General features: G+C 39.7%; 1 protein-coding gene across 4 annotated transcripts in view; it reads left to right on the forward strand.

Moving 5' to 3' along the window:
- The first annotated feature begins 1,620 nt into the window (after positions 1–1,620).
- The window catches only part of LOC148876363 (uncharacterized), a 37,930-nt gene continuing 27,123 nt past the window's right edge, over positions 1,621–12,427 (forward strand). For 2 of the 4 annotated variants that reach the window (XM_088966681.1, XM_088966682.1), the window contains exon 1: positions 1,672–2,629. In XM_088966681.1, coding sequence (XP_088822807.1) covers positions 1,985–2,629 — 645 coding nt within the window. In that variant the 5' untranslated portion in view covers positions 1,672–1,984. Of the gene's footprint in view, positions 2,630–12,427 lie in introns of all 4 variants that reach the window. The other 2 variants (XM_088966679.1, XM_088966680.1) reach the window with 2 other exon arrangements.

Here is a 12,427-nt window from a genome sequence, read left to right on the forward strand (position 1 = left end):
GTAATCTCAACTGGTATCATCTCTGATCTCTCGTCTCTCACTCTATGCAACACAACTCTTATAATTTGAAAAGAAACCATCTCTCTCAGATCTCTCATGGCTTCTGCAACTTCTTCTATGGAAGACACAATGGACAATGTTGGCCTTGGTAATGCCAAGGAAAATGCTAAATCCGACCCCTCATCGACGCCGTAGACCAGTTGTGCCACCTCAATGTCATGAAAGAAGGCATTGAGCTCCCCACCATTGTCGTTATCGGCGACCAGCTCAAGTGCATGAAGAATAGCTCCTGGGGGTGTTTGTTCTTCAACTGCACCGCTTGACCATCTTTCATCAGTGAATCTAGAGAGATAGAGAAGCTAGAAAACAGAGGGTGGAGGAGCTGGATTTAGGAGAGTTACAAATATTCTGGGAAGAGGTACGACTTGCAAGGTTGTGGAGAACCAGAGCTTGTTGGACACAATGGACTAGCTCTCGAACCTCCGGCGGATGGGAGAACCAGAGCTTTGCTGATGATTTGCTAATAATAGAGGTACGACTTGCAAGGTTGTGGAGAACTAGAGATGCTTAGAATTGAGAAGCATCTGGACCTCCTCCTTGGTCTTAGGCGAGAGCTGGGAGGTGGACCTCCGAATGGCAGCGGAGGTACCTTTGTTCCCATCACAATGGACCAACTCTCAGACCGCCTAAGGTTGTGGCGGTTGTGGTTTGCAAGGTGGAGCTGGTGGTAGCCATCGGAGGTGGCAACGGAATCGGAAAATCATCAGTAGCAACAGAAGGAACCCCGTAGTCGAATAGCTCTTGGATCGCCATTGATACAACAGTTGAACAGACTCACAGTCTCAATCTCAGGTGAAAGAGACTGAGTGATGGCCGGTCCTCCTCGTGCTCAGTTGAACAGTAGTTGTATCAATGGCGATGGCCGGTGATACAACAACAGTTGTATTAAAGAGACGAGTGGATGAGCACGACCCTCGCAATCTCAATCTTAGGTTAGATACTCACCATTGATACAACAGTTGAACAGACTACTTGGCAATGGCTGGTGACTCGAAGGAGGGGGTGGACGTGAGGAAGAGGAAGATAACAAGAAGTTGGGTTCGACGAAGAGGAAGAGGAGAGGAATGTTGTCGACGCCGCTATTGATAAAGCAGTTGACCAGTGAGATGATGAGCGCATTTTAGGATTGGTAAAATGGTCTGTATTTTTGTAAAGGTTAGTTTTGGTATTTTGAAAATATTTAATATCATCTAATTCTTCTAACTGACGATGAATTAACGTCGAATATTAATTTATCCACAAAATGAAAATTCAAATACTAGATTGAAAAGTTCGAATACTAAATTAGCACTTGGCCTAAAATACAGGATACCTATCGGAAATTTTCCCTAATATAATAACTAAACAGTAAAGGTACAATTTGCCGATTAACTTTAGGCCTAGTTTAAGAAATTTGCCTTATTAGCAATGACATGACAAAAGGTAAGTTTGTAACGAAATGACAATGGGTATTTAAGAGAAATTAAAAAAAGTGAAGAGTTTTAGATTTTTATTTGGGTATTTTGTGATAAGCCCACCTCACATATAAGTAAGCCCTCCCAAAGTTGTTGGTAGCGGCCAGCGGGATTCGAATCCCCTATCTCAGCTTTGGCCTTCCGGGTTTTTCATCAAACATACTTCTAGGCTTTTATGTGGGACTTATCTTGAAAGCCAAAAGCCGCTGTGCAAAAGCCCTCCCAGGTCCCAAACGGGCACTTACTACTCCTGTTGTGTAGCCCCATGAAGCGAAAAGAAAAGTCCTCGCAGGTCCCAAACGGGCACTTACTCGGCTAGTTTTTGTTTCCCTCGGGAGATCAGCTAGTCATCGTCGATCAACTCGTTTGAATTTCCCTCGCATTATCTTCTTCCGAAGCCATTAAAATCCGGCTTTGCATCCAACTGACAGAGAAGAAGAAGGAATCTTTTGACACAGAAGTTTCCATCAATGGCTTCGGATTCAGCTGAAGCCATGAAACCATACAAGCTAAAACAAACCCTAACAGGACACAAGCGCGCCATCTCGAGCGTCAAATTCTCCGAAGACGGCAAGCTCCTGGGCAGTTCATCGGCTGATAAGACTATTCGTCTATGGCGTCCTTCCGACGGCTCTTTCATTCAAGAGTTCGAAGGCCACGAACAAGGCATCTCCGATTTTGCTTTCTCTTCTGATTCCCGTTATGTTTGCTCGGCTTCCGATGACAAGACCGTGCGTATATGGGACGTCCAAACCTGTTCGCTCGTTAAAACTCTTAATGGTCACACCAACTATGTTTTCTGCGTGAACTACAATCCCCAGTCGAATATGATTGTTTCGGGTTCGTTCGATGAGACGGTTAGAATATGGGATGTGAAGACGGGGAAGTGTTTGAAGGTCTTGCCTGCTCACTCGGACCCTGTTACAGCCGTTAATTTTAACCGAGATGGGTCCTTGATCGTTTCAAGTAGTTATGATGGTTTGTGTAGGATTTGGGACGCATCTACGGGGCACTGTATGAAGACTCTCATTGATGATGAGAATCCGCCGGTTTCCTTTGTGAAGTTCTCACCTAATGGGAAGTTTATTCTGGCTGGGACGTTGGATAATACATTGGTATGTCGACATTGCTTTAGCTGCTTACGGAAAGGGATTCCTTTTTTTTTTCCCCAAAAATATTTCCTTTATGATTGCTGTTGTTGTTGTTATTGTTATTGTTATTGTTATTGTTATTCAATGTATACAAAGTGGTTTGCGACTAACAGAGCACTGCTTTATCAACATAATTCTTGTTTCGCAGTTGCTATTGGAACCCTGTTTCTGAATTAATTCTTGACAAATTTTCGTTTAAATTACGTATTCTGAAAGACAAAAACTCTTATTACTGTAGTATTTTTTTTAATATTTTGATAATTTGTGACACCAATCGATTCTGCGAAGCTACGGTACTGCCTGCAAGTAACTTGTTCAGTTCACCTATGAGTAGTATGCTTGCTTCTCTTAGATTATTTCTTGCATGTTTGTATGGGATCTTGCATATTGTGCCTCTTAGTTATTTTAGTCCTTTAAATATATTCATTCCAAAGGAGCGGGTATGTTTAATACGAGAGGAAATCTTCATATGCGTTTTGTTGTCTTAGAGGAAGTCCTATGGTGTATGTTGTTTGAAGATGACATAGCTTTGGTTAATAAGACTAAAGATTGATTGAATTCGGTTCAGGATATATGCTTTAAAGTGTAAGGTTTAGAATAGAATTAAGTTAAGTAAACAGAAAATCTGGAAAGTAATTCTAATAGTGTTATCAATGTGGTTCATGATGACTAGTCATTTTGGCCTCACTAGTTAATGCAATGACTAGTCAATGTTTAGGCGCTGACCGGTTTATAAAAAAACTTATCTTCAAAATTTCAGATATTAATGCAGTCTCATAAGTAAATTATAAATATAGACTACAATTATGAAAGAAAGGAATGGTATTGATCATTAAGTTTACAATCTTTGTTTTGCAAACAAAGAAAAAGTTAAGCTGGATAGGCTAGGATAGGGAATCACAGCCTTTGTTTCCAAAGAAAGAGTGCAACCTTGCCTAATTGGCTATCCAATGTGCCATTTGTCTGTTGAAACTCTATACCAATATACCACTGTTTGGAAGAAAACTTAAAAAGAACTCCTCCACTGCCTTCTTTTATTTTATTATTTTTTCTATTTTATATACCATCATCCAATATTTGAATGAACAATTTGGGAATGGGTCTTCTCCCTTTTGGGTGTAGGTGGAATCCCCCATTGAATGTGCAAAGTTTATTTTCTTCCTCATTTTTTAGGTGGCATTTGAAAAGAGGTAGGATTATGTGGAGATGCTTAAGGGCTGCTGTATGTTGGTCCTTGTGGTGAGAACGAAACTCAAGAATCTTCTCAGACAGGGAGAGGAGCATTGAAAATGTAATAGAACTGATCCACTTAAAGGTGGCACAATGGTTAAAGTCCTCAGATTTGTTCACTGATTTCACTCTGGATGACTTGCTGAGAAAGTGGGAAGAGATTGCTAGCTTTGCCCAGGTTAGAACTGGGCTAAGTCCTTCTTGGACCCCTCCCCCTACTGGTTATATAAAGCTGAACTTTGATGGCAGTAGTAGAGGGAACCCAGGGCAATCTGGCATTGGGGATGTATTCAGGGATGAGAATGGGATTGTATCAACATGTTCTCAGGCCCAATTGGTGTAGGTGATTCCCTCAGGGCTGAGATTCTTACGGCATTGGAAGGAGTTCGAAGGGCAAAAGAATTGAATATAAGGAGGCTTATAGTTGAAAGTGATTTGGAGGTGGTAGTAGGGTAGCTAAAAGAAGATAAGACTGGGTTGTGGAGCTACAACAATGAAAAGAAAATTTCAAGTGGCTGGCTAAGGATATGGGAGTAAAGTACAGTTGGGTGAAGAGATCTGCTAATTCATTTGTTGATGGCTTAGCCAAGCAAAAGGTGATTCAGGAATCTCTGTTCTGGGCTCTTTTGTAATTTTGTTTTCTTTTTTGGGGGATCTAGCCTCTGCTCGGGGAGTTAAGATAGTTTACCTCCTTCTCCTTGTAATTATTCTTTATAACTGATTAATGAAAGTTCTTGTTATTGATATAAAAACATATTGTTCCATCACAAATATTTAAAGCAACAACATGAATATAACAAAATGCAAATATGTTCTTTATTACTACTATTTCTAATAATTACAGATACAAACAAACAAATAAAGCTTTGTAGTTAACTAGGTTGACTAGTCTTTAATTGACTAGTCAACCTTGCAGATGCTTAGTTGTCCTAGATGACCACATAATGAGTATTGACTGACTAGTTAGTGATGCAGTCAGTCTGGTCCTCAACACTTTCATAGGACTGTTATAATAAACATGGGGGTAGAATTAAGTCTGAAAGGATGTGCCTCTAAATCAGGTTATCCAATGGACCTGCAACCTTCTTAGTATCTCAGTGGCCAATCCAGTCTGATCATGTAACTCATGTACCTTGGATGGATGTTAGTGATGTGGTTCATGTACATTGGATGCATCAAATGGATAATTCCTTAGAGCTCCCTCTATTTGTCCCCAAAACCTCTGATGTTGTAATACCTCTGTTTCAGTAAAGTATCTTCCATTCCATTGGTAGACCTTGGAACCCATTGAATTTTAGCTCTTAAGTCCTTCATGGTGTCTTTTACAACTCGAGAATTACCTTCTTTGATGAAATAGTTCTAATTCATAGTCTTAGCCCTTCTTACTTCTAACAAAGCTCACAATTCTGCTCTGACCAAGTCTCCATTTCCTGTTGGGCTGGAATACAATGCTAGTATATGCCCTACTTTGCCCCTAAAAACACCCTCTACACCAAAATGTCCCAGATTACCAAGGCAACAACCATCAAAAGTCATTTTTATGAATCCTGTAGGTGGTTTGCTCCCTTGTACTGCTGTAATAGCTCTCAATAGTTGAATATTCAGCCATCATTCTCCAATTTCTTAAAATATCAGCATTCATAAAAAAGTCTTAAAATATTATCATTCGTAAAAAAAAAAAACTTAAAATATCACCAATTGTGAAAGGTCTAAACTCATCCCTTGATTTAGCCTGGATTTTTTTTTGATCAGTAAACAAGTATTTTATTTAAAAATAAGGTTAAGACAAATTTGTACAACTTGGTGATGGGAATGTTGTTCCCATTTAGTACACTTTTCTGTCCCAATTTACAGTGCAGCCCAAAATAATTGTTGCCTCAGTGCCCCTTGATTTAGCCTGGATTACCAAGGCAGCAACCATCAAAATTCATCTTACTAAACTTGTAGGTGGTTTGTTTCATTGTGCTGCTGATAATAGTTCTCATAGTTGAAGAGTCAACCACCATTCTCCAATTTCTTAAAATATCCTCAATTGTGAAGGATCTAAACTCACCCCTTGATTTAGCCCAATGTGCCAACTTGATTGATATATATTTTCAATTATCTCCTCTACATACACCCCTTGCCATTTTTATTGATACTTTTTGCATTTCTTTCCTCCCACTTACACTATAACATTGCAGCCTCAAGTTCAAAATATTGGCATGATACACCCAATACGGGTATCATATTTGTATTTGAAAGCTCAGCATGTGGCAGGGGTGGAATGACATGATGCTGTTCAGGGCCTATGGCATTGGTTATGAATGCCACTAAAAGTTATAGTGGCAGTCATAACTGTCACTAAAAGTTTACTGCCAGCATAGGTTAGCAAATCTTCAATATTCATCTAAACTTTTTGAATATTGTGTTGACAATTTAGACCACCAACATTTATCCAATTATACATATAGTGGGCCAGTTGGGCCATAATCTTTTTATGTTTTGTTCATTAGTTTCTTGAGTTAATGGGCCTTAGTTCCTTTTTTTTTTTTTATTTTTTAAAGAAAGATAACTTTGTATTAAACACAAAAAAGAGGAAGGGTGTACATTAGAGGATGTACAAGTCTCAAAGACAAAAAGGAGGCAATATTAGTTAGGCAATATATTCACACTACAAAAAATCCCTTCCCAAACCCAACTTTGCTAAACAGCTAAACCGTCAGCCAAAAAGTGTAAGAAGCTGGACAGTCTCCAAGAGCCTGGACCCTGCTCTTTATTGATAGCATTTCTAGAATCATCTTCCATAATCCATTGTAAGTGAACCGAAATGGAGGACCTTTGCAAATCTTAAACCTTGAAAGAGGGCACAAACTTTGGCTTCTGAGGCATCCTCAGCTGTAATTGGGCCACTAGAGGCCCAGCAAATATCCCCCTAGAACTGTAGAATATCCCACCAATACCAGCAGCCGGCTGAGAGGAAGAATTTTTCTTGAAGCTACCATCAAAATGAAGGACAAAATTGCTAGCCTGTCTGGGTGGAAGAGTGTATGAGGGGAGATCAGCAGGTGGGGGGGGGGGAGGTAAATAAATTGTCCTGCCAGGATCTACTCAGGTTGCCAAACTTACACCTTCAAAGGTCTTATGCGTATTCATGCAAGAAAACAGCAAAGATAACACCCTGTTTTTGAGAGCATCCCAAGGAGAATATTTGTTATTAAACACTCTTCTATTTCTCTCTTCTCCAATGTTCTACAAGATCGCATGTGTTATAGGCTTATAGCTTTCAAAAAGATCTTACCCCTCTCACCCAGACCATAACAAATCCATTGATTGAGGAGATCGCCAATAGTGTTTTGGGAACCTAGCTGTAACTTGCCCTGAGAGTAGAGTCCAGGAAGAACTGCCATGATCTTCTTGCTGCTTGCTGCTTGATAGTTGATGAGTTGATGTCCAATGAATTTCCCATCACTTGCACAAGGAGCAGACATAGGGAGAGAGAAACCCCCCCTCTCTCTCTCTTTCTTGGAGAATGTTGAAAGTATTCAGTCTTCCCCAAGCCACTTCCTAAACAAGGAAAGAGACCTTCAGGGGAACTGAAGAGAGCCAAACCTTGCTAGCCTGAAAAGGAGTCGAGGAACTGGAGGTGGCAACAAGCTGATGAAAAAAAGACTTAGTAGTGAAATTGACATTGGGGGTTAAGGACCAGATTAGGGAATCAGGGATTGAGTTTGAAATGATGACCTTTGAGAGCTGTGAGAGGAGAGAAGAGAGCTCTTCAATCTTAGAATCTTTCGGGGCTCTTCTAAAGTTGAGGTTGAAGTTGTAGGAAAGGCTTATATTGTCTTGGAGCACTGTTGAGGAAACTAAGGTGTTTTTATCTTGGACTAACCTATAGAGGGAGGGGGATGCCTCCATGAGGGGTCTATTTCCCCACCACAAGTCTGTCCAGAACTTGATAGTTTCACCGATACCTAGTTTGAATATGAGAAAAGGGAGAAAGGATAAGGGAGTGGAGAATACCTTTCCAAGGATTGACTGTAGAAAACTCAGGTAGAAGTTGGTTGCTGCCCCCTCCAAGGCTTCTCCGACCATACTTGTTGGAGATGATTGAAGCCCAAAGGGAGTTTTGGTCTTTTTTTAGAGAGATAGAGAGGGAGGGGAAATCCCAACTCCCATGTAGGTGATTGGCTAGGACTCAATTCTACAACCCAAAGCTTCCTTCAGCTCATTCAGCACTTCAGTGGAGGTGTTTATACCAAAGATGGTGCTCTTATCAAGGTTTGTCTTCAGCCCAGTTACTGCTTCAAAGCATTTAAAGATCCTTTTAAGATTTTGGACAACATAAACATTCTCTTCTAAAAAAATGGTGTCATCAGCATATTGAAGGTAAGAGATATGAATAGTCTCTTCCAACCATAAACCCCTGGTGAGATCCAACTCTTTGGCTTTTTGCATAAAATAATCCAGAATATCGGCTAGTAAAGTAAGAGGTGGGGGGAGAGAAGGCAATCTTGCCTCAGTCCTCTAGAGGCTTTGAAGAAATTATGAGGGGAGCCATTAATGAGGATAGAGAACCTATCCTATTTGATGCATCCTTTCATCAATTTGATCCAAGTTTCACCAAATCCCTTCAACTCAAGAATCCTCCACAAATAATTCCAATCAACTTTGTCATAGGCTCTCCAAATCAATTTTACAAACTACTTTGCTTTGACTTCTCTTTTTCCCATCTTCCACCACTTCATTAGCAATGAACACACTGTCCACAATTTGTCTTCCTTGGATAGAGACACTTTGAGAAGGGCCCACCACTTCATCAATCACCTTTTTTAATCTATTGGCAAGGACTTTTGCAATTATCTTGTAAAGGATTCCAAGGAGCTAATAGGCCAGAAGTCTTCGACTTCTAAAGATCCAGTCTTTTTGGGAATAAGCTTGATGAAGGTACAATTTGTTCCCTTATTGATTTTTGCCAATTTGAAAAAGTCATTAAACACTTGCAATAGGTTCCCCTTTACCAGGTCCCAACATTCATGATAAAAGGCCAAGGAAAAGCTGTCCGGCCCCGGGGCTTTATCTTCATCTAAAGAAAAAACATCTTCTTTGATTTCTTTTTCACTGAAATGCCTTTCCAGCCAGCATTTACTAACACGAGAGAGTCTGAGTCTATCCCAAACCAACAGATTTGGTCTCCAAACCCTATCCTTGGAATAAAGGCCTTTGAAGTAATTAACAACCTCTTCTTTGATATGAACTGGGTTATCCAACAACTGATCTTCCACTTTAAAACTTAGGATAAGATTTTTCTTTTTTTATTATTTCTTAGGATAAGATTTTTCCTTCTTCTCCCATTTGCATACTTGTGGAAATAACGGGTATTTCCACCTCCTTCCTTGATCCAAAGCACTCTGCTTCCGAAAGATTTCCTCTTTGTGGTGATGGTCTCCCATTCAAGCTGCACTTTACCTCTCTTTTCCCAATTCTCCCTATCAAGCAGGCCTTTAGCTTCTTTCTCATCAAGAAGAGTAAGCTTTTTCCGGATTCTCTCTTTTTCCTTAGGGATAGGATTGAAAATTTCTTTACTCCAAGTCCAAGCCTTTAATTTAGATTTCACATATTGAAGCTTCTTTGAAAACTTACAATCAGCCCAACTATCCACCTCATACTCCTACCGCTTAGCAACTTCTGAGTTGAAGTTCGGATGTAGGATCCAAAAATTTTCAAATCTGAAAGGTCTACTCATTTGAACTGAGTTAGTGTTTAGAATCATAGGCCAGTAGTCCGAGGTACTCCAAGGACCAGTAACTTGAGCCAGCTTTGGAAATTGGTCTTACCAATCTAGGGAAATGAGAAATCTATCAAGACAACAGCTGATTGGGCTTGACTAAAGATTTGACCAAGTGAAGTAAGCATTTGGAGAGGAGGGTCTATGAGGGAAAACTCTTGAATGAAGGTAGAGAAATCTCTCATACTTTTGGTTCGCCTACCACCGTTGGATTTCTCGTGGGGGAATCTGGTCACATTAAAATCTCCAATCACACCCCAAGGCAATTGACTATAGAAACCAATTGAGCTTAATTCCTCCCAAAACAACTTCCTATCTCTTTGATTGTTTGGGCTATAAACTCTTGTTAAAATCCAATTAAAGTCATACGAGAGGGAAGAAAAGAGGATGGAGATTGAAAACTGTCCTCTATCGATTTCCAATCTCGACAAAGAGCTTTCACCTCAAATGATAACATGCCCTCCTGAGGCACCAATGGAAGCAATCCAAGTCCATTTTTTATTTTCACCTCCCAAATTTCTCTAATCAGCTTCCTGCTAAAGCTTTCGTTTTTGGTTTCCTGTAAAATCACCACATCTGGATTTTCTCTAAGAAGAGTCTCTTTTACCAACCTTTTTTTCTGTTCTCTGCCTAGCCCTTGAATGTTCCAAGTTAGGATCTTCATTAGGCATAAGAAAAGCTTCTCCCATATGATATTTTTCCTTCCCCTTTGATTAGCACTATCTTCCTAGTTCCTTCTATCTCAATTACTATGCAATTTCCGACTGACCTCGGATGTAAACTGCCACCTTCTTCTCCTAAGAATTTGCCTAACATCCAGAAATTGCGTTTTCCATCTTGTAAGGATATCCAGAGGCTTTTTGCCATCTTATTTGTCTCATTGCTAGAATCACCATCCATTCTATATGTTTATTGACAATTGCCTCATTAAGAGCTATCTTGTAATTGGCCTATTAGTTTCTAATTGTGATTAATAAAAGTGATTAGGGGCTGGAATAAGATGCACGTTTGACTCTTCTCCTTCTCCCTCCTCTTTTCTCTACTTCTCTCTTCCTTTTGCACTGATTTTCCTCTCCTTTTTTCTGCTTTTCTTTGACTAAATAAAGAACCTATTGCTAGTTGTTTTTCATCTTGGTATCAAAGTGGTGCAACTATTCTTTTCTTTTTTCATTTTAATCCCATACACAGTATGTATGGAGAACTGAATGGTTGATTGATTAAAGAAGATATTGAGTCCAGTTGGTAGAGGGTTTTGAGAGAAAAGGGGCAATCAAATTATTGTCCAAGGCAGTTCTTGGAGTTTTTGCTCGAAACCCTAGCTAACTGGAGATTTTGAGTGAAGGCTCTCAAAGGGGGGTTCTAACTTGGCACTTAAGGCTTGAAGGATTTCCTTTTGATTCTTATTAAGATTGATCCAAGTAGAATTGGATTCTGGAGATACTACAAGGAGTCGCCGGAATTTTTTGTTTTCTCCTATGTTGCTGGATGTAGTGCAACCGTAGTTTGATCCAAGTAGAATTGGATTCTGGAGATACAACAAGGAGTGGCTGGAATTTTTTGTTTTCTCCCATGTTGCTAGATGCGGTGCAACCATAGTTTGGGTATCCTATTATGGTCAGTATCAGTTGTTATCATTTTTAGTCATCCTTATTTGGTATTTGAAAATTGTTCATTGAAGTTTTGGAAATAATGGAGCACTCTGAAGTAGAGATCAAGCAAAGCTCAAAGTTGATAGATTCTGAGAGCTTCTGTAGATCCTCTACTGGCCGTGACCACAATGAAGCTTGATGGAACCAATTATTTGGCTTGGTCACAGTCAATGAGAATATATGTTTGTAGTATTTGTAGTAGAGGAAAGTGGGGATATATCTCCAGTAATAAAGCCTAAGGAGGATGATCCTTCCAATGAGAAATGGATGCAAGAAAACTATACTGTCATTGGTTGGTTGGTCAACTCAATGCAACCTTTCTCAGGCTGATTCTATGGTGAGTAGGGAGGAAAGCGGAAGGCGGGTTTAGGTTCAAGGGGGTAGTTCTAGTTGACCACTTTGCAAATGTAGGGATGAAATCTAAGGCAACTAAGGAAAAGAAAGATGTTATATGTGAGTATTAGAAAAAGATAAAGCATACGAAGGATACTTGCTAGAAGTTACACCCACACCTTTTGGTAGCTTGGTTTAGAAATTGTAATAACAGTAAGAAAGTTGGAAATGGAAAGACTGGGAATGCAAATGCAACCATGGTTCCAAATGGTGACAAGGGTTGTAAACTTGTAACGAGGAGAAGACTACTATTGAGTAGTTGACAGTAGTAAAAGTCGAATTTGAGAAGTATGGGAGGATGATTAATCACCTTGAAAGCACAGTTGCAACAATTTCTAATCATTTAGGCCATTCACCTTCCTCTACTTTTGCACATTCAGATATACGAGCTACTACCAACAATGCAACTACCTCAAATAATCGTAAAATACCTTGGGGATATAGATTCTAAAGCTTCTGATCATATGACTAGTGTTTCTACTTTGTTCAATTCCTATAACTTGCTTTTTGGTCGTGATAAAATAACCTTGGATGATGGCTCTCTTGCTCCTATTTTTGGCAAGGGAGACATCGAGACCACAAATTCCCTTACAATTACCTTTGTCCTTCATGTCCCTAAACTCCACACTGACCTTTTGTTTGTAAGCTTGGCTAAATCGTTAAACTATTGTATAACCTTTTCTCCTTGTTGCATTTTTAAGGATCTGCAGTCTTTGAAGGTGA

The sequence above is a fragment of the Nelumbo lutea genome, chromosome 1, assembly GCF_056320005.1.
Source record: "Nelumbo lutea isolate HS-2025 chromosome 1, American lotus-T2T, whole genome shotgun sequence".
Taxonomy (NCBI): Eukaryota; Viridiplantae; Streptophyta; class Magnoliopsida; order Proteales; family Nelumbonaceae; genus Nelumbo; species Nelumbo lutea.